The 22,511-nt window shown below is 29.3% G+C and overlaps 1 protein-coding gene across 1 annotated transcript; it reads left to right on the top strand.

The window, feature by feature from the left end:
• The first annotated feature begins 393 nt into the window (after positions 1 to 393).
• LOC147067130 (uncharacterized) lies at positions 394 to 10,771 on the top strand. The gene is made up of 3 exons (XM_085954838.1): positions 394 to 820; positions 1,641 to 1,768; positions 10,577 to 10,771. Exons 1-3 carry the CDS (start codon positions 394 to 396, stop codon positions 10,769 to 10,771), a joined length of 750 nt encoding a protein of 249 aa, XP_085810964.1.
• Positions 10,772 to 22,511: the final 11,740 nt, after the last annotated feature.

Genomic DNA, 22,511 nt, shown 5'->3' with positions numbered 1-22,511 from the left:
TTTTTAGCACACGTTTGTCACTCGAGGCATCCTTCTGTCCGCATGCGATATTCCCAAGATAACCGAAATACTCTTCCTCTCACGTGTACATCTCTTTTGCACGTACCCTCTTCGCAACTTTATACCAATATACTCTCTTTCATATTGTTTCGCCACTGCGACGAACTCTCGAAGTATTCTCTCGGTACGTTTTATATCGCCAAACTCCGCTGTACTTATCAAAGTATAAATAAACCTCCCGTTCGAGCTTGAGCAACAGTCGTCAGTCAGTCTCGCCCCAGTGAACGCTTCCAAGCTTTTGGATATTTCATACAAACATCTGTCAGTGTTCGGCAAATCATAACACCTGTTGGTTGTATTTACCAACAATAATTAACAAATATGTACGGGAAAATGTTTTTACGTGTCACGTGTATAACGTTTTTAATTGTGTTCGTCGCTGCAGCCGACGTTCCTGCCGAAGATGTATCATCAGCCGGACTTAAAACAGTTTATAGAATTTATGATGAATGTCATAAATCTGTAGGAGGATTTACTCCCTGCCTTAAAAAGAAAGCCATCACTTTCATTGATAGAGTAGCTAAAATTGAAAAACTCTCTTTGGGCGAAGGTTTATACGTGGTGAAATCATCAGACATGGATATTAAAGCTGTGACTGAAAATGAACTTGAAAGCATATTGCCACGTGCTACTGATGCAAGGGATGAAGCGCTGACGACGATGCTTTTGGATAGAGTTTCCGCCTTCTTAAGTTCAAGAACGGTTCAACTGACGTTCCCTAAATTCAACTCTGAGGAACTTGGACGTGGCTTGGAAGAAGGTATACGCATTTATTAAACCAACCCTTTAAATACTTTTTTGTTAACTTAAAAGAATTCAAAGTATATCAATAAAAAATTCACCAGTGTAATGGTGTGTTATGACGCACCATAAAATTTCCCTTAAAAATCTAAAAACTTTTTTAAAATAATAAATAAAAAAATACATTGAAATAAAATAGACGATAATCTGATAAAATAATAATTATTGATAAGTTATAAAATTGACTTTAATTGATGGATTAACCAATATAATAAATGGAAATCTATAAATAAATTTTATTGCTCAGAACATAAATAATATATACAACATCGACAATTTATTGTATTTTATCAGTAATAATTAAAATTTACTGTTTTATAAAATGTTATAACTCTGCTCGTTCTTAAATATGCATTTTAATTGTCTATAGTCAATAATAATAATGAAAATATATTTTTATTCACTTAAAATATTTTATTTGCATTATTACTTACTTTTTATACATCAGTTTAATATACCTATATACCATTTTTTTTAAATTAAATATAATATTTCATAAAATTACTTGACGATAATCTACGTATATTATTATCAACATACGTATTAGTTTATTTTTCTTCGTACAAATGAAATTGAGAATGTTTTCTTTTATTTTTCTTTTTTTCTTTTATCTTTATAAGAAATACGAATGATAAAAATAATGATTATGTACGCTTACTTTTTTTTAAATAATATAACGTTATTAGTCTAAATCGAATCGTACTTTTTCATGTTTCATCGAAATAAAATTGAAATTGATAGCACCAATGCTTTCACTGAATCAATTATTTTTTTCATAGGACGAGGGAAAATGAAGAAAATGATGGGTATGATGGGCATGGGATTTGCAATGAAAATGGCTGCCATGGTTCCAATTGCTATTGCTGGTCTCTTCCTCTTGGCTGGTAAAGCATTAATCATCTCGAAGGTAAGAAACAATACAATAATTTACCCACAGTTTCCTTTTAACCGTTGAACATTTAATTAATATTCGGTTCAATAATAATATAAAAGTAGTTTGCAATGTTGATTGAAATATAATATGATCTAGGTATATAATAATATTACGGCTAGTAAAAAATGAGTACCCACATAAAATATTTACCAAATTACATAAACCATGAGTATATAAAATAATATGCATATTAATGGCAGTTAGTATTAATATTACACATATTATTAAATATTATTGCGTCTTTGCCAGTTGTCAAAATCTTACAAAATATAAAAAATTAATATCGATTATAATGACGTAGATCAATAGGGTCTTACGATTTATTATACAAGTAGTTTTTACATAAGTACTCTAACAAGGTTTACTAAAACACTTATTTCTTGTCTAAATGGTTTTTCATGTAACATACATCGTTATAATATGTGAATAGTTATACAAATCGTCTATTCGTCTACGTCTATTCGTATCCATATAATTTTTACTCAAGTAGAGCATTATAGACTCATAAATTTTAATTTAACTTAAACGGTGTTAATATAAATGCTCTGGTAAATACTCCCGTATTTAGTATTCATTAAAACAATCCATTTTAAAACTAAATACCATTTTTTCTCGTTACTAAATACAATTTGATATTTATACTCAAATATTTATGTGTATATTTCTAATCAATATAACAAATTAAAATTATAAATATAAATAAAACATATCTGATATATCTATTTTTATTTTAAAATTCTAACTTTCTTCAATTTATTACATAGCTAGTAAGTAATATTTCTAGATAAATGCAACCCGTAATTTTATATATATAATCTATATCGTCATTTTAGAGGCACAGTAAATAAAATTGACAGTTACGTGCTGAGAATAAGAGAGTAAAGCAAAGCGGACAAACGGCTACAATAACGTTACACTTGACACCTTTTCTTTGGAAAAAATCAAGCTTGAATAGAGTATTATTGAAAACTGTCATATATTTACTCTGCACTCTCTTTTTTCTATACAAATATATAAATAAGAACAATATTCATCCTATTCATATAATATTAAAAAAAAAACAATATCTACTTACCTCAAATCTATTCATTATAACTATTATAGTAAACTAATTTAATTAATATTTTTTAAAACATCGAATGATCTTTCGTCACGATTTAAGATGAATTGTCTCATTTACACTTTGCTTTGCAACAATAATATAAAAATATAATGACATGTGTATATAACAAATTTTTACTTCTTTTTGTAAGAATTCTGTATGTATTTTAATATACCAATGCCAAAATTATCGGTTAATGGTTAATGGTGAGATTTAGCAATGCAAATAATTAAATGTATTTATTTTTTTCGAAATATAAATATTAACTTAAATCTTAAAGGGGTGTACAGAACCAAATTCATTTAAAGTATTATGAAAAAACGTCGGTTAAAGTTAACTTCCATTTTCTATATTTTTATAATAAGTTCAAATTTAAAAACTATGCATAGAACTTTCATATTTATTGTGTTTTCGAAAGATTTAAAAATAATAATATTAGTTATTTTATCAGATATTATGAAATTTAATATTCCTTCCGCATTTCAGTATCAAAAATATTTTTTATGATATAACATTTTCAAAAAATCAAGACTTTCGTTTATCTACAAAGTGGCATTACTTTCACAAACTTTAAAAAATGGTTACTAGGTTCGTTTTATAACTAAGTACCATATTAATCTAAGATTTAAAAAGGTTATAATCTTTCTTTTTCGGAATTTAAAATACCTCAGGTAGCGTAGTTATTAGTATTTTTTCTTTCTTTTGACCATTTCCGATCCTAATAGGATCGTATGGGCCTCCACAGAGTGGAGGTTTGTATTAACAGATTTTATTTTTACGAGAAATGGATGTCAGCCACTTGCTCAACCTATTAGGATAACTCAACTTATTAGTAATAATGCACATTAATCATATACGGATTGATTATTTTAAAATATAGCTCTTACAAGAAGGTGAAAGGTTTGAATTTGAATCCCATTCAGTTCAAATGATTTTATATATAATATATAGTTATATGTTTTATATCTCCTATTTTTTTCAATAATTTTGTATTACACGTATTGTGTTTAACAGTAGTGTTTTTAAACAATAACTTCATGTAGCCTTATGTCAATCACCCGTTTGATTATATTATTTTTAAATGAATAATCTGAGAACCAATTCATTAAAAAATCAGTTGTATTTTTTTTATTACTTAACCGCATACCACGTCAGTTATCACTTATAAATTTCTTGACATTGATTTGATGCTATGACTAATAATTTACATATTAAACTCGAACACGTCTCCGTGCTAAAATTTATTATAATACATTTAAGATAACACAGATTAAATATTACAAAGTAAATAATACTTTGTAATATTTATATTACTTACATTATTTCTTTATACATGTTAATCAAATTATTCGTATATCGGTACAATTCAAACAGTTATTCGAAAATTAAATTCATATTTTATCCATTCCAAATTCCATTTTTATGTATCTGTTTATTTTATTATTTTATAGTGCTATATAACAATTCAATAAAATTTATACTAATTTAAAACTGTAATCATAATTTACTCTCATACTATTTTTGTAAACTAAATCATTTTTTTTCTGACAAAAAAATTAATCTTTTCGCTTTATCTGTACTAATTCACCGTTTAAATTGTGTTATAACCATCGTCACACTCTATTAAATTGTATACTTAATAAGTACTAAGAAAAGATAACTGAAGCTTTAACTAAATATTAGTACCCACACAGTTTTCTTATGTACTTACATTAAATATTTTGTACAACGAATTATTTTATACGCATTCATATTTTTAATTGATTAAAAATTCTAGTGTTTTTCTTAACACGTTGTTCTTGATAGTTAACAAAATATTATTAACTATCAAAAATACTTTAAAAATATGAGATTATATTCATTTACTCATATTAATGCAGTATGTATATGACACCATAGACATACTCACATAAATTCATCATTCACAATCACAAACATAAACTGACAACAGTAATTACTAGAAAAGTATCGGTAGACCCCAATCCATGACAGCGCGTTTTCATCAGCTTGGTGGATGTCTAAAAGTAGGTACCCTAGTGGGTTTATTATATACACAAGGCTGCTATCGGTAGTTATCGACGATATCGTATTTATGTATTGAGGTAATATAATTGTTACAATAAGTTAACCGTCTAAACTGACAAAACTGTCTATCTTGCTTTAAAAGTTAACACAGCCAACCGAGAGAGAGGCTGTTATAACATAGCACTTGTTGACAATTTAGTCGGTTAATTTATTATAACAATTAACCGCCTTAATACATAAATGTGATAAACCACCGTCGATAGCTTCCTTGTTTATAGAATAGACCCACAGGAAAGGCACAAAGAATGCAGGTTTAAACAGTATGCACAGTGGTTTAGACATATCCGCACTCACATAAATGATAAGTATTAAATGATAATGTAAAGGAGTTAAACGCACATAAGGTGTGTTCAGGATTTATGCCTATGATGTATTTGCTGGTAAAATAAGCTTCTCAGAATTCTACATTTAGGTTTATTAATAGATAGGATTTGCTCACCTTATGTGTTAATCATTTACGGTAGAAGACTTTGCCAGTATTATTTCATTGAACCATATCCTCTCCTACTATTAGAAAGACTTTCTTAATTTTAACCGGCATAAAAAATCCGGAGTATTTCTATTGAATGTTGTTAACTGTCTCTTGATGTTTGAAAGACACTAGTTATATAAAAGTAAATTTATTTTGATACGTGGTGCGTTATCTACTTAATTTATTAATTAATAAGTTATATATTTATAACTGGTCAGTTCTCTAAATAATAAAAGCTTATTATTTTGTCTACACGATTTTATATTTACATATCTGGAATAAACGTGAGATTCATACATCCTACTGCATATCGGATATGATTATTAATAATACTCATCAACATCTAATCTTACGATTAAAATATATCCGAACTAATGAAATCAGATTTCAACGAGAGGTCCAGCGTCATACCGCGCTTGAAATAGCAATACATCAAACATCAATCATATTCCTTCTTCATTTTTCTTACGACGCATTGTAATTAATCACCATCCGAGGGAGAGTATTTCTAGACAAAAAAAGTTCTTAACGGTTACCCTACTTACATAGATTTTTTTAGATTATCCAAAGTCATTTGTAGTCCAAACGAAGAGCTAACAAATCTACTGCCTGACTGACATGTGAGCGATGTAATTTTGTTTCGGTGAATTAAAGCACGATTATGAAGTCTCGCTTTTAGGTGCGCGCTTAATTGCGGACGGAAAAAAGATTTTCTGGAGATATTATTCCATTGTAATTGTAATTTCGTATTGCGTTTTTGATGGCGTGGCTCTACTTTCTTTTAGATTTTTTCTCCCAGTAATCTCATGATTGGTTGAGCTTAATTTTTTGTTTCCATCATTTGCAAATTTTCTTTTCCGTAATCAGATTTTCTCTAATATTCGCAAGTAAATTGCAATCACGATTATATTATGATTAAAACCCTGATAACGTATACTTTAGTATGAATCAGCAAATAAATCTACGTTTAATACATTCTTCAATCTGGAAGAATATAAAGCTATCTGTAATAATGTACAAGTATGTAAATTTATAAAATCAAGATATAATATTTATAATACTATCAATTATACTCATGTTTTCTTGCTGAATTAATGGCTTTGATTTTATACAGCATAGTATTTTAATTTAACTATGTATATTTTATCGTTTTTAACACAGTATGGATAGATTCTTTAGTTCTTAAAAATAGGATAATGTAATTAGTATGTTTGGATGCTTTATTAAAGTTGACATTCGTATCTTTTAGTGAAAGGATTTGGATTATATCTAGAATAATTTATCTTAATTGTTATTTCAACTATAATGGAAATATTGTTACAAGAACATTTATAGAAAACTTGTGTTTCAATAAAGAAGTAAATAAAATTTAACCCACGTTTGTTTGTGTTAAAAAATCTTTTCATTTTATTTGCATTGAATATAGTAAGCTCGGGTAGCATGTGGCCATTGTAATTATATCGAGTTATAATAAATTAATATGTCGAGTAATGCGAAACCAATAAAATATTCGAGCATCTTGTAATACGTATAATTTCCGGTTATGTGTCAAAACTCGCGACATGCGTCAATTGGTCAAAAAAGGCAGAAGTCATTCAAGCCGAATGGAATATTAGAAATCCTGAGGATTAAATGAGTCTAAGTAAATTATAATAAAAAATGTGTTAGAATATTTTTCACATCTACCTATGCTCTACACTCAAATCTAACAACATCATGCCTAATGAAATAAGAGTCAAAGTTTTAACTGATTTATAGTAAAAGATAAACTATTTTATTCCCAATATTGAAATATATCCCTTAAATATTTACATAACTGAGTTTATTTTAATTATTTTATCTTAGATTGTTTTCATTCAAATACTAAAAATTACAATATTTTTTTCATAAAAATGTAATAAAAGACCATTTATGAATTTTATAGTATGCTCAAAACAATTATGTAGTACCTATTTATAATTTCATATTTAATTTTGTAAACGATTTAAGTAACTTGGCGTAGTTGTATTAGTTTAATCAATCAGTTTGTAACACAACTATACTATTGTTAAAATATTTTTTAAATGTATATAAATTGTCTCTTTTGTAAATAGCTGATTGATGGGAACTATATTCGGAATGAATGCTTTTCTTGTATGTGTACCATTCGGCTTGACGGTGTCTGCCAATTTACCTTTGTACATGTGTTTTCATACAAATTACATGTAACCACTACTTATCTTACAAGAATGACATGTCATTGCCAATTTACGAGCCCCATTTGGGACGACGAAAGGTGAGTGTATAGGTAGTAATTCTGAACTTTTACACCGGCAGGGCTTGCAGCTCACGAAGTCGGTCACCGGTGCAAGGCATTTAAGCGAAATTGTTACTCGAGGCCTTACACGTTCTGACCTAAGAATTTTTCATAATCATTAATTTTTCAATGCCGGAATGACATGCGGAATGTATACCTACTCACATCATTTTGCTTAAAGCTTTTACGGCTTATGTACATAGGTAGGTTTTTTTAATTGAATAAAAAAGGTAATACTTCACTTACCTACATACCAGTTATGGTATTCAAACTAGTTTTACTAATTAACATATCAGTTAGGTATATAAAAAACTGATCAAAATCATTCCATCGTCATTATCATTTTTAATTAGCCGGGATCAATCTTCTGTTGAATGAGACTTTCCAATAGCTCCTTCCATTTTTCTCTTCTAGTTCTTCTCTACTACATACTTCCTACTTGACTTGATCTGTACATCGATTCAGTGTGGTCGTGGTCGATTGGTGTTTTCTTTAAATTCCACTGTATGACTGCATTTATATAAGATCTCTATCACACATTGATCAAGCTTGCCAAGTGATCCATTTCATTATTGTTTTGTCTTTCTACATGTTTATGTGGTTTCAAGGATACACAAATCACAATTTATACTTTCTATGCATTCAACAATTTCTTCTTAGTCAAGTGCGTGACGCGCTTGCTTTATATGCGGTGGTTCCGGATTCGATGCTCGGTGAGGTCACAATATATTTATGTGATTTTCTCAAAGCTTGGGTATTTTTTATTGGTTCATCTCATAGCCTATTGTAGTATTAAAAAGAATATGTATTTTTCAGTGTTTTAAGACTTAAATATGACTTTCGAATATTTTATGTAGTCGCCCAAATATGCTTCATAGATGTGTAATATAATAATCTCGTCGTACATACTATATACAACTATATATAGATAATAATACACACTTGTTGTCTGAGATGCTCTTTGTGTGAGCTATGCAGATTATCGTTGCTTTTTTTGAAATATTTAACTAATTATTATTGAATATATAATTATATAAAATTAGTAGTAAGTAGTAGATTTTTAAAATATCATTGCAGCCATGTTGTTCTGATTCACACCAAAATTGACATTTGAATTAAGTATTGTTTTGAAAATCATTGTGAAAATATTGTTGACACAGTTGTACAGTGCATAGAAATTGTTTAAATTTATAACAACAATAATAAATCTATTCGAGCTACGTTTCGGGCATTATGTGAAATTGTTAAAATAACCGACCTACAGAGCTTATTACTCGTAATTTATTTGAAAAATTCGAGTCAAATAGTAAAGTGATGTGACGAGTGATGTTAAAAATCTAACACATCAAAAATGTAAACGTACTACTGGAAATATCGATGTTGTGAATCGAAATGTGAATGAAAATCTAGAACAATCAATTACACGTCGACAGTTATTACAAGAATTTAAACTGAATGAAAGTACATCGAATTTTTATTGATCGCGTTTTAAAGCAACATGAAACAGACCCATTATTTCATGAAAAAGTCATATTCAGCGATGAAGATTATTTTTGGTTAAATAGCTTCATAAAATAAACACAATTGTCGCATTTGAAGTAATGAAGACTCACATAATATTCTTGAAATACTTTTACATCCATAAAAATTTACAGTTTGGTGTGGAGTATGGTCTGAAAGTGTAAATGGACCATATTTTTTGAAAACGAAAACGGCAATACAGCTAATATGAATGAAGAACGCTTACTGATTTTTTTCTGCGATGAATTAAATGATTTTGATCTGGACAATATGTAGTTCCAACATGAAGGTGCAATAGGCCATACAGCTCGTGATACTTGGGAGAAAAGCTTAAAATATATATCTTTTATTTGATAACTTAATACATTCAAATACATATCAAATATAACATTTGTTTTATTACATTATTTATATCAATTTAGTATAGTGAAATAATCAGAAACATCATTTATGATTATTTTCAACTTATCTAAGCGACGTTGTACTCTGCATTAAATATTAAATATGTATGTATGTAAATAGTGAAAATATTAAAAAACTGTTAGCAGATTGTATTTAAATATATATATATATTTATATTTTGTTGTTACAATCATTTTTTTTGTATTAATACTAAGTTTAAGAGCAAAAATACCATCGAGATATGTGTAGGTATAAAAATTATTATATAGCTTTGACGGTGTTCCGGGTATAAAATACGTTTGATTATATTATACTGAAAAACTTAATCCGTTGTTTTAATTAAAAATAAAAAAACTTTTAATCTTATTTTTAACAGTCCAAATAGTGGATATGGTGTATTTAAAAAATGAAGAGAAGCTTTTTTGATTTTAAACTACTCAATCAAGCCTATATATTTATTGAACTATAATTCCGAATTTATCTCAAATAAAACAATAGTTCATTATAATATACATTTTACTACTTTATAAAAAAATATTATTGAATAAAATAATAAGTAGGCTATTTAATTATTGATATAGTTACCTACTTTAATGCTTTTTTTAATAGTGTATAAAATATACCTATGTGTCACATCAAGAATTATCTCGATAAACATATACGTTTTTTATGTATACCATATTTAGTACAAAGGTAAAAAATAAAGATGCCTTATAAATTATTCATAAGATTTTTTTATGTTGTGCATTAAACTTGATTACAATAATATATTCGTATATCTTCTTGTATAAAGTTGCATTTTTTAGAACTTAAGTGATTGTAGTGTAAATTCGTGACCATTTTTTGTATGTTCTCTTTTTTAACTGTATGCATTAATAAACCAACTTGTATTTTGATTGACAGATCGCGCTATTGCTCGCCGGAATCATTGCGCTGAAAAAGCTTGTTGGCCAGAAACAGCACGGAGGAGGCGGCGGCGGACATGAATCGCACGGCTGGGCCAGTTCCGGCGGAGGTGGCGGTGGCGGATGGGACAGACGAAGCCTTGCTCAACAAGCAGACGCGCAAAAGCTCGCATACAGCTCGTACCATCCTTAGAAATATAACAAACTTTCTATTACTGACGATGCGTCAAATGCTTTTTATTTGGTTTCGATTTAAATAATGACCAGTGAATCAAAATTAACTATATTGCCTCATGAATAGTCTCAACAAATATGTTTATGGACATTGTTGTACTACGTATTGCATATATTTATTTAAAGTTAAATTATATTAGCTGTAGTAAATTATTTTTGGTTTAGATACTTACTTTACAGTATTATTTAATCGCGTACGTGCATTTCACGCTGAAATAAGTATTAGAATACTTATGTTGTTATTATTCATAATATTTTACAGTCAATACAACTTTCTTGATTTCTTGTCTTCTAGTGATGATTAATTTATTTAAAATCTAATTAACTAGCTATATTTCTAAAAAATAATTATCTGAAATTCTATTTGAATATTTTTTTTAAACTAAATAGGTAACACTATTTTAACGCTTATAACATCTGCACCATAATATTACCATAATATTACCCGGTTTTTCTAATACTCTTATTTTCCCTGTCATATTATTAAAATATTGAATATTACATATTGATAAATTTAATAAGTAATGTATATTTTAATAATGTATTTCAATGGAAAATTGTGTTCAGGGTATTTATTTAACAAACCATACGTGCTTATATGATAAGCTAATGTAATCATTTCCTATAAACGAAATGAATAATACAGTATTTTTTATAAAAAATAATATCGTACATAATTAATAGATTATTATGTTAAACTATAAGTACCTCTTCTAAAATATTTTAAAATTATTTATTGCAGTACATTGGTTACTTTTATTAAAGCCATTTCTTACAAAGCCATCTAGAGAGAATATTTATTAAAATTCAATATCTATAAAATTGGCATTATATTTTTTTTTTACGTTTATTTATTGTTTTTTTATGATGTTACGTTTTTTTGTTTTTGTTGTTTAGTTTTAGTTTTTACATTGCCTTTGGCTTTTTAATAACTGACTGATTTTTTTAAGTTATTGTTTTTTAAAGTGCAATCTTGTCACTAAGTTTATTTTTATTTATGTTATTTTATTTCATTTATAATTTATCTACCTCCTATGTTTATTTTAATTTGTTATTTTTTTATTGTTGACTTTTCTAAATATTGCCATTTTTATATTCTCCATTTCAATTTTCCTATACATACATAATTTAAGATGTGTTATTAATATTATTTGTAAAAATGCATTAAAGGTCGGATTTAAACGGGTATATTTAGCAATATCAATGTTTAATTTTCAGCTTTTTTATAAAATATAATATAGAAAATACATCTTATTCTAACTGGGTTTGTAAATTTTGAAAATTATGTATTTGCTTTGTTATAATAATATATTTATTACATATTTATTGATTGAATAAAATTTTTGAAAAAGATTCGCTAATATCCTTTATTCCATGGAAAACAGACGTAAGTACGAAACAATACGAATGTAAGTATTATGGGCAACAAAATTATTCAAATATTATATTTATTTAAAATTTGACATGCCTCCTACTCTACATCATAAAAGTTGTATGTTTTCGATTAATCAAACAAGTATTTTTTATTCTCATTGGAAATATAATAATATACTCTAATAATATAATAAATATTTTATATTATTAACTATTATTCGGTGGTAAATAAGGTTGTTAATGGTCGTTAATAAGGTCGGTAACCTCCATATTACGCTATTTTGCTCGCAAAAACGGCTTATACATTTAAGATGGCGGATAGAATATTTTCTCTTTTAAAACATATTACAAGTATAAAAAGCGAATGTCCTTAATCATTACAATTAATAAAGAAATCATTTTTAAAGTTAATCGTAAGATATAGAAAATTTCGGCTGATGAATATATCGTCACTGTTCTGGCAGAAGACACTAATTCGAAAAATTAAATATTGAGTTAGTACCAAAATGTTCCTTATTTCAAACTTTACCGTCTGGAAACCTTCTTAATAAATAAACAGTCTTTATTTGAAAGTCATCCTTTTTACGATTACTTAATAAACTCACATGATAGACCATTATTTCAATTAATTAAAATTATATTAATATTAAATTACTCAAAACTAGTATTCTCCAGTTAGTGTGTTCTGCCAGAACAGAGACGATATACGAGTTTGCAATCAATCTCCACATATGAACAAACGAGACTGGATTTGATATTTTATATTATATATGATGGAAATGTACTTACGGAAATGAATCAAAAAAAAATATCAATAAAAAGAAAAATAAAGGTTAGATAAAGGTCTCAATAATAAAATTGTAGGTACACTCAAAGAATTATAAAGTTAACAAAAAAAATTGCATGCAAAATGTCACACGTCACCACCACAAATTCTAATTATTATAAACTTGAAATCGATATTCATGAAACTTACCCAGCACTAATGGCATTATCAATTATTAAATATATAATATACATAATTTATTATTATCCCAATAAAATAAATTGTGATAGAAAACAATACAATATTCTTGATAATATAATAGAATTTAAATTTTCGTAGTATCAGTAACGATTTTTTCCATGTAAATGTATAGTATTAACTTTTATTTTATCTCATATAAGAATATTTTTGTATATTCACGAGACTGCGATATTTTTCCTACTGTTATTTACCGACATCTATCGACATAAATTTGAACAAACAATAAACTAACTGCACGTTCATACGAATTGAAAGTATAATGCAATATGATTTTTTTTCTTTTACATATTCCTAGCTTTCTTTGGAATATAATATACATATATATTTTTTATATAATATACACATATATTTTATATGCGTAAGCAAATAATAGTAATACCTAATAATAAACAATAGAATTTAACTCGCACTAAAAATTAAGTAAACATAATATAGTTAATAGCTTTGAGTATAATTTTTTATCATTTTAATCAATAAATATTTTAGAGATCGTAGTAATATTGGGGTGTTTTCTATTAGAAAGCGGTGTAAAAATAGATCTTAAAATAGTTATATCACTACAAATAATATCTAATCCCTCTATGTAAACGACACTTATTAGACTCATCACTATCGAAGTAGGTTCATTTTCTACAGATTTTATCATATTTTTTTTAAATGCAGTCATAGATACATACAATCGTTGTAACGGAATCAGCTCAAAGTTTTCTTTGAGAAATACAGATTAATATTTCATAGAAAGATTGCTCACAGAACAAACTTTCTTGGAACGCATTTGAGCAACAAACATCACATCTTGAAAAGTAATAACTATTATTTGTTTATCGAAAAATGTGCAACTAATACGCGTCGCCCAGTGCTCACAGGTAGGGAATCCAATCCCGAGCCAAAATTTTGATCCCGAGATTTCGGGATTACAATTTGACGATTCCGGGATCCCGGGACTGTCCCAGGATTGGCATTTTTTTCAGTAGTTAATATAAAATTTTTATATAATATACAAATAACGTCAAAAATTAACCTAGTATAATTTATACTGTTTAAGACATTTTTTGTTAATATTGTGTACGTTAAATCTTGGAAATACATAGGTTTAATGGAGTAAATAATATTGTCATATAAATAATAATGTGAAAGTAAAACATTTTTATGTATTTATGAAAAGATAATAAATACAAATACAAGTGCAATTAAAATAAAAAAAATAACATATTGTGTTGAGAATATAAAAAATTAAAGATTTAAATAATTAAAAAATTATTCTAAATAATATGCCCGAAGTAATACCAAAGCATCAAGTGTTTCGTCATTAAATCTGGATCTAATTTTGGTACCCAGGCAGCCTGTGATTTTTTGTTGATCCGTCATATTTTCAAATTTTAATTGTTATTATTTTAAAAGGAGAGATAATAAATAACGTTTTTATTAAAGACAAATGCATTAATTTCCCCGGATGTTACGATAGAGTTCAGATTTTAATGCATTTTACATCTATTAAAACATTATGTATCTTAAACAAGCTCTACTTTTTCTTTTTAATATTTTTCGTTCTCTAAATTCATTTAAATAAACTGCTTTTTTATTTTTCTGATGTTGTTACAATTGCGTAAGGCAGCAAAAAATGATTATTTATTGTCCGGTGATTCCTGTCACCAGTGGGTCTCCAGAATAGTATTTTTTTGGTTGTGCGCAATGGTTTACTTTCTATAAAAAGAAGACAGTTTAGGTGAAAATGGATGAAACGTCTAACTAAATATTTTTTGATTCATTTATTCTATTTCTCAAATTCACTTCGCGGATGTTACCTGCATCGTACATGATAATTTTATGTGGAATTTTTAATTTATGTTAAACTATTTACAAGTCTAGACGATTTTCATTTATAAAATTTCGTAGAATCAATATTGTATTTAGTGTTTATATATATTATATGAGATTGCTATTTCTGATAGTAAAGACGTAATGGATGGGTTAGCGAGATTTAAAATAAGTAAATCATGGTTTATGACCTTTCCGCTTCATACATCTAATTAGTCAGCCAAATATGAAACTGTCGCAAAACGTATGAGATCATAGTGGAATCACTTTGTTAAAAGTGCAAAGCATTTTTTTTCCACAGTTTTCAGTTCATTTTCATAGTTTTCTCCAATCTTTCTCATTTTTATTAATTTATGTGAAAAAATAAAATGAATTGGTAACACATGGGTAATAAATCACACTTCATTCAAACTAATTTTATTTCTAATGTAGTTATGTTATCAAAAGTATTTTTTCTGTTATATTTTCGTTTTTATTTTATTTTTCATAAAAATTGACAATAAAAATCAATCTCGAAAGTTTCAGGATTATGTTTACCAATTCCGGGATTCATAGGGATCGAAAATAGTCCGGGATCCAGGGATTGGAATCCCTACTCACACGCATAATATAAAATATGGACTCTTAATATAAACGAAATTAACTTAATGTAACATAAAAACGTTCATGTTCATAAAGTGGAAAGATTGCAAAAGAAACCTATTGATAAATAAATAAAACAAGAATATGCAATGCGAAAGAGGTCACTAAGCTGATGAAATATCAATAACCGGACGGGTTGCTCTACGAGTGCATAAATATTATTGTCACACAGTATATATTATCCAAGAGGTAGGTACCTACTTAATGACCACAGAATGTTTTTGTTAAACTATGGATACAATCCACGGTGTTAATCAGATTACTTCCTATTGAAAATAATTAGATATCTGAGTTCAAAGTTAGAAGAAATCGTTATTTGGTGTAACTGAATGAAAAAAATATTTTGCTGGAGTTGATTTTTATATCCCTGATAGAAAACAATGTTTTTTTTTAAATATGGAAAAATAAAAATGGGCTAACTATTTCTTTATTCTCACAATATTTAAAATTTACACACTGTTAACGATTCAGAGATTTCTGTGTTCAATCAATGTTATTCAAATGTCGATATTATATTCTCTTAATATGAGGGTAAATTTATGGGATTTATTTTTTATTATTTCCATAAATAGAACATATTTAAATGAATCGATAGACTCGTTATTATTATCAGTGCTTAATATACTCGCTGTATTTATGTAAGATGATTTCATTATTTATGTTTAATATTATTAATATTATTAGCACTCTCGGTAGCCTAGTTAATAGAGTACTTATCTCTACAGTATAGCTCACGAATCTAATCCCGTAACTGGCTGTAAAATGCATTCTTGCGTTCAAACATGTTTTTAATCAAGTGCAAGGACTCGAGTCAAATTTAAAACAAAACTCTACTATTAAAAACTCTGTACATAATATATTACGCGTCACTCTGTGGAAATTCAAATGCTACGCTTAGAGAAAATTATCAGTTAACACTTTTTACTAGTATTCATATATATATCTTTATCTCATTTTAACTCCAAATGCCATGCTGTGAACATGATATTGAATTTATGTTTTTTAATAATTATCCATGACATATTAAAAATACTTATATAGAATTTAAACTGAATTCAGTTTAGATGTCCATTATCGTGTTAAACTATTTATTATACATACCATACTCTAATTATATATCAGTATTTGTATTCTGGATAACTAATAACACGCTCATAGGATTGTTTTATAGTAATAATATTTATGACCTGTAATATTTTTTTAAGATGCATTGAAAGAGTTGCAACACCAAATATGATTTGGCTTCAAAACTAGATATACCTCAAAAACGCAGCCTCTATTAAATATGTATTTAAATAAAATGATATTTTTATTATGGATACCTAAGGTGTGTTCAAACTAATACATATTCATCCACGTCTACACACAAATTATTATAAAACCACTTAAACGGACATCAAAAATATTTATTTACCTACAGACGCTCCAGAATCACTATCTACAATTCTACACCAAACAAATAAATCAGGAATTAGTTTGTGCACATTAAAAATTAATAAAGTTTTATCAAATACCCATTATAATCATTTCTTACTTTTAATTTTCTTGGTTTTAATTTTCATTTTCATTTTTAATTTAATTAATTATAACTTATCTCCGTACGTAAGTATTTAAGTTAATACAGAAATACACACTTGTGTTAAGGTGAATGTTTCGCTTACTTAGCGGTTACCTGGTTAAGTATTTACCATTATGGCCCATAAAATAAAACAAAAGTGATTTCTGAATTCATTTAAAATAATATCTACATACATGTATACGTGCAACCTTGAATATAATTCACGTGTCAATAAAAATACTTTCATCAAAATTATTGGGTTGTATTCTTCAGTACAGTATCACACAAAACACTGTGTCATAATAATTGATTTTTGCAACATTTATGTACACCTACGCAATTATTATATTATGTAATATTTTTATGTTTACATTTTTTTTCTAGATTGAGTAAGTATACTCGTATACAGGAGTAAAAATGTTAATCCTGAATTGCATATAGGTAGTTAGATAAGTAAATAATATTATATTGCATATTAGTTTAAGAGCTTAAATTTATTCAAAAAAATATATTAATATTATTCTCTCAAGATTTATTTTAGAAATACAAATATTGGGCAACTCTCTCCGTCAGCGTCTGTACAACATTAACGAAACAGAACGCGCACTAATGTAATCTTTTAATTTTATTACCCCGATGAGTATATTGACAACGTTCATGTTTTTTTCTACACCAATATCGTCAGCATATCTATTGATTTTCACAATTTAAATCTACTTATATTTTGTTTTGATGTTTCAGTCTCTGATGACTTTTCCATTCCTATCTAAGTGCATTCAGGCAGGAAATATTTGTATGCACTCACTCTTAGCTTAAGTATGCTACTGTTTTCTTAAATTAAATGTTCTTTGGATTTCTTGGAGTTCATATCAGAGCTTTACTTACATATGTGGCCAGTTTAGCTTATATTCTAATTTTCTTACATATTTTTATTTGTCTTGTTATCGTCGTGTCTAATCTATTAAGTTGTCATTTATAATATTTATGTGAAAATAAAAAAGAATTAAGTCTAAAATCTATACTTTTCTGCAGAGCTGAAGTCTTTGGATTTTGGAGATTATTGTATGAGAAATTCTATGTTTCTATAAAAGAAAATTACTAATTCAGAAGCATTCAATCGATTTATTCCTTTTCTTATCTGTGCATACTTTCATTATTATGTACTATAGTATAACTAATGTGGCATATTATTAAATTTATTTTTCAATTTCTAACGTTTATCTCTCTTTTCTTTTTGCACACAATATTTATGATGTTTTATATTTACTATCGATAGTAAAGTGACAGAATCCTGAAATTTGAAGCCATTGGCTTAAGTGCCTTATCTAGTAATAGGTATATGTATATAGTATATAGTTTTTTATGTTTATTTGATTCATATAATTATTAACACTATGTTGGCTGACAAACATTGCTCGTTGTCATTTTCCTTCCATATTATTTATATTATAATTATATACTTAAAATTTTTATATTGTTTCATTGAAAAAAATGTATGTTAGTACTTAGGTACTACAAATGACTTTTAAATTATAATAGGAAATATAAGTCAATATACACGCACGTACGCACGCACACACACATACATTACCATGATTATACGAATCTTCACAAGGTGAAAGATGTATTAATAGATTTTTATTTTGGTGAAAAATAAATTAAAGCCACTTGCTCAATCTATTATGCTCGTATGTTCACATTGAACAATCAAAATATATATTTTTTACCAGACCCGGGATTCAATCCGGAGATCCATGATAGTATATGCCGATACGTTACTGCTCGGGCACCGTGGGAGTTACTTATGTATTTTTTTTTTATTATAAAGGCTTTTAAAATAGCAATATGTTTTAGACATGTCTGTACATATCAATGTGTTCAATGTATCTGTGCTACATCATGTTTGGGAAATGAAATATTCAGAGCATAAAACCTAATATAATGCTAAGAGACCGCAAATTGTCCAAAATTGTTATTTCATACCACCGTGGTGATTATAGTAAAAAAAGATTTGAGCGTAATAATCTGCCGTCAAATTATTTTGCTAGCTCGTTCCGTTAGGATACAATAATTCAATATATTGCTTTGATAACGATACACATTCAACAAATTGGCAAATTAACTAGGTCTATTTTTTAAATTAAATAATTTTTTTCTCTGTCGGTAGTGTATATTTAATTCGATTTCTCTACCACAATAAAGTCTTCAACATTTTATAATACTATACTATACTAATACACAATTATTGATATTTTGATAAACAATAAAAAATATAAATCAAATAATATTTCCTATTTTTAATTAATATTCAAACAAATCCATAGTTTTTTTTGTAGTAATATACAGGGAATATACATAATCACCGTGGGCGTCGGTGGCCGCGCGGCATAAGCGTTGGACTATAAAGCCGTGGGTCCCAGATTCGAATCCTGGGTCTGGCAAGTACACATATTGTTTTTCAATTTGTGTGTGTCAGGGTATGGACCTAATAGGTTGAGCAAGTGGCTGACATCCATTTCTCGTAAAAAACAAAATCTGTCAATACAAACCTCCACTCTGTGGAGGCCCATATGATCCTATCAGGATCGGACATGGTCAAAAAAAAAATACCTAAACAATAATTTATGTAAATTCTTCAAAATAAAAAGCTCATCAAATGGCTATCTATTCTGATGGTTTTAATTTTCAACATCCCTAAGAATCAATAAATTATTTTTTATCAATATCAATACGTAACTATATTTTAATGTTCAGATGTCATACAAATTTCCTTAACTGGGATTGTGACACATAGACCAAAGAGTATGTACTATATGCCCAATAGGAAATCCATGTCTTCATTATTTTATACGTGTGTGAATCTAGATTCAGTCCTCTTTCCTTAATCAAGATGAAATCAAGGAATAACCAAAATCCACTACCAAACCTCCTGAAATCAGTAACAAAGTCACGTTTTGACATAATACTTGATAAAAGAACTAGAAATAAAGAAACTGTTAAAATATATTTTACTTATCTACTTTCAAATGTTATATCATTTTTGTATTGAGTCCTAGCATTAATCAAAATTTGCAAAAGATAAAAGGAATCTCTTATCTAATACGTTCAAGATATTAAGTTTACATACATAAAATGAATTTAATAATGATAATAATAATGAGTTATTTTTTAAGAAAAATGGCACTACAACCCGGGTTGGACCGTGGTTGCCTCCAGTACTGTTCATTAAATTGCCAGTTAGACGCATTAAAAATCTCAAGTTTCTACTACGTTATGCCACCAGAATCGTGGTCTCCCTGTCTTCAACTACGTTGGATACTTCGACGACTATGCACCGTTTATTCCTTTTTAGTACCTTGCCCAGTAGAGTGTTTGTATATTTATAAATATAATTATATTTAGCGCAATATAGACATTAATTTTGTTAAGAGAAAACCGACACCACCGTACTTAATTTTTAAAAAATACGCTCAATATAAAAACGCCAATGGTTTCTGAAAATCAATCGTCTAATATTAAAATAATATAATAAAGGAAATCAACGTCCTGGACCGGTTATCCTCAAGCCTCAAGCCGTCCTCAGACGAGGCCATCGCGAAAGCCCCGGCCTCGAGCAGAACGACAATATCCGCCGTCCCCGCGAAACCAGTACCGGCTGAGAAAATTGCACCAACCCAACCCTCCAAAGACAAGACCCAAAAAATGATGGACACCACTCCAGCGGCAACATCATCTTCTACATCAAAACCAGACCCCAGTGCCGCCGCGCCGGAGAAACATGCCATAACCGGCAAGCCAGACCCTCCGAAATCCTACGCAACTGCAGCCAAGACCTTATCCGAGAAGGAAGAAGCCAAGTTATTCGAATCCTGGATGATGAAAATCATCGAACGCTTCTACTGCGAGGAAATGGAGGACCAGAACAGAAGAAAGACCGAAAACAAAGGTGACAAAACGCCAAGCATCAGACCAACAGGATCAAAACGCAGCCAAAAAGCCTGCCACAATCACACAAAAAAGCCAGACATACCACTCCTCAAGGAGCCGGCACCGGCAAAAAAGATAATGCCCAGGAATGACTCAAGAGCAAAAGCGCCCTCGAAGACTCCGGACAGGAACAACTCGGACCGCACGACAACAAAAAAAATCCCACCGACCGTCCTGCACGACAAAAAGGCTTTCACAGATCACATGGTAATGCTGAAAGAGGCAGGAGTCTGTATCTCTGACGCCAAGAACGTCAAAACAGGGTTCATACTGACCATCACAGAGATCGAGTCATACAGATTAGCAGTACAGCTGCTAGACGCCAAGAAGATTGAATTCCATTCGTACAACCTCCTTGAGGAGAAACCCCTCAAGGTGGTGCTCAGGGGTATTCCAGAAGAGATGACCGCCGAAGAAATTCGTGATGAGCTCGTTGAACTGGGATACACCATAAAGAGCGCGTATCGAATGACTCAAGGACACCAGAATAAACAGATACCGCTGATCATGGTCGATGTAGTAAGGACCAGCGAGGCAAAGAACATATACCAACTAGCCTCCATATTCGGGCTATCAATCCAGGTAGAGCCACTATGCAGGAGGACGACGGACGGGCTGTGCCATCGCTGCCAAGGCTTTGGCCACGCCGCCTCCTGCTGCCATGCAAAACCGATGTGCGTCTGCTGTGCAGGCGATCACCTCACAGCGGTATGCACGAAGCCGAACACTACCGACCCAGCCAAATGCGCCAACTGTGGAGGATCTCACCCGGCAAACTACAGAGGTTGCTCGAGGCATCCAAAACACGCGAGGTACACGTACACTGACGCGGAAAAACGCCAAGCAGATAAAACCAATGACAGATATTCATTCAGGCCTGCCTGGATGAACACGAAGGAGAGACCACAGCCAGAACAGATACAAGAAACGCTAACGGCGCTGAAAAACGCCATTAAAAATGTGAACAAGATGATCGTCAAACTGACAGACATGAATAAACCAAAACGAGACACGGCCAGAAGACCAACAAGAAACGAAGAAAATCACGAGAAGACGAATTGCGAATTATTTTTTTTACTTATCGTCATCGCCAACCCACAACACAAAGAAAAGAGTTAACCAACAAGTAACTAAAACTACGTTACATGGTGCATACATCCATCATACGCCAATGATACAGATAAAAGGGACAGGGGGCTATAGCCCCGGCACCCTACAAGACAATCATACTACAAGAAGGCAGTTGGTATAAATAGCCAAAGTTTCTACATCTTCATAATACTGGTGTATTTT

This window comes from Rhyacophila brunnea, unplaced genomic scaffold (assembly GCF_057557595.1).
Source record: "Rhyacophila brunnea isolate RB1 unplaced genomic scaffold, BYU_Rbru_1.0 scaffold_4, whole genome shotgun sequence".
NCBI lineage: Eukaryota > Metazoa > Arthropoda > Insecta > Trichoptera > Rhyacophilidae > Rhyacophila > Rhyacophila brunnea.
This window is presented reverse-complemented; position numbering and strand designations above follow the sequence as displayed.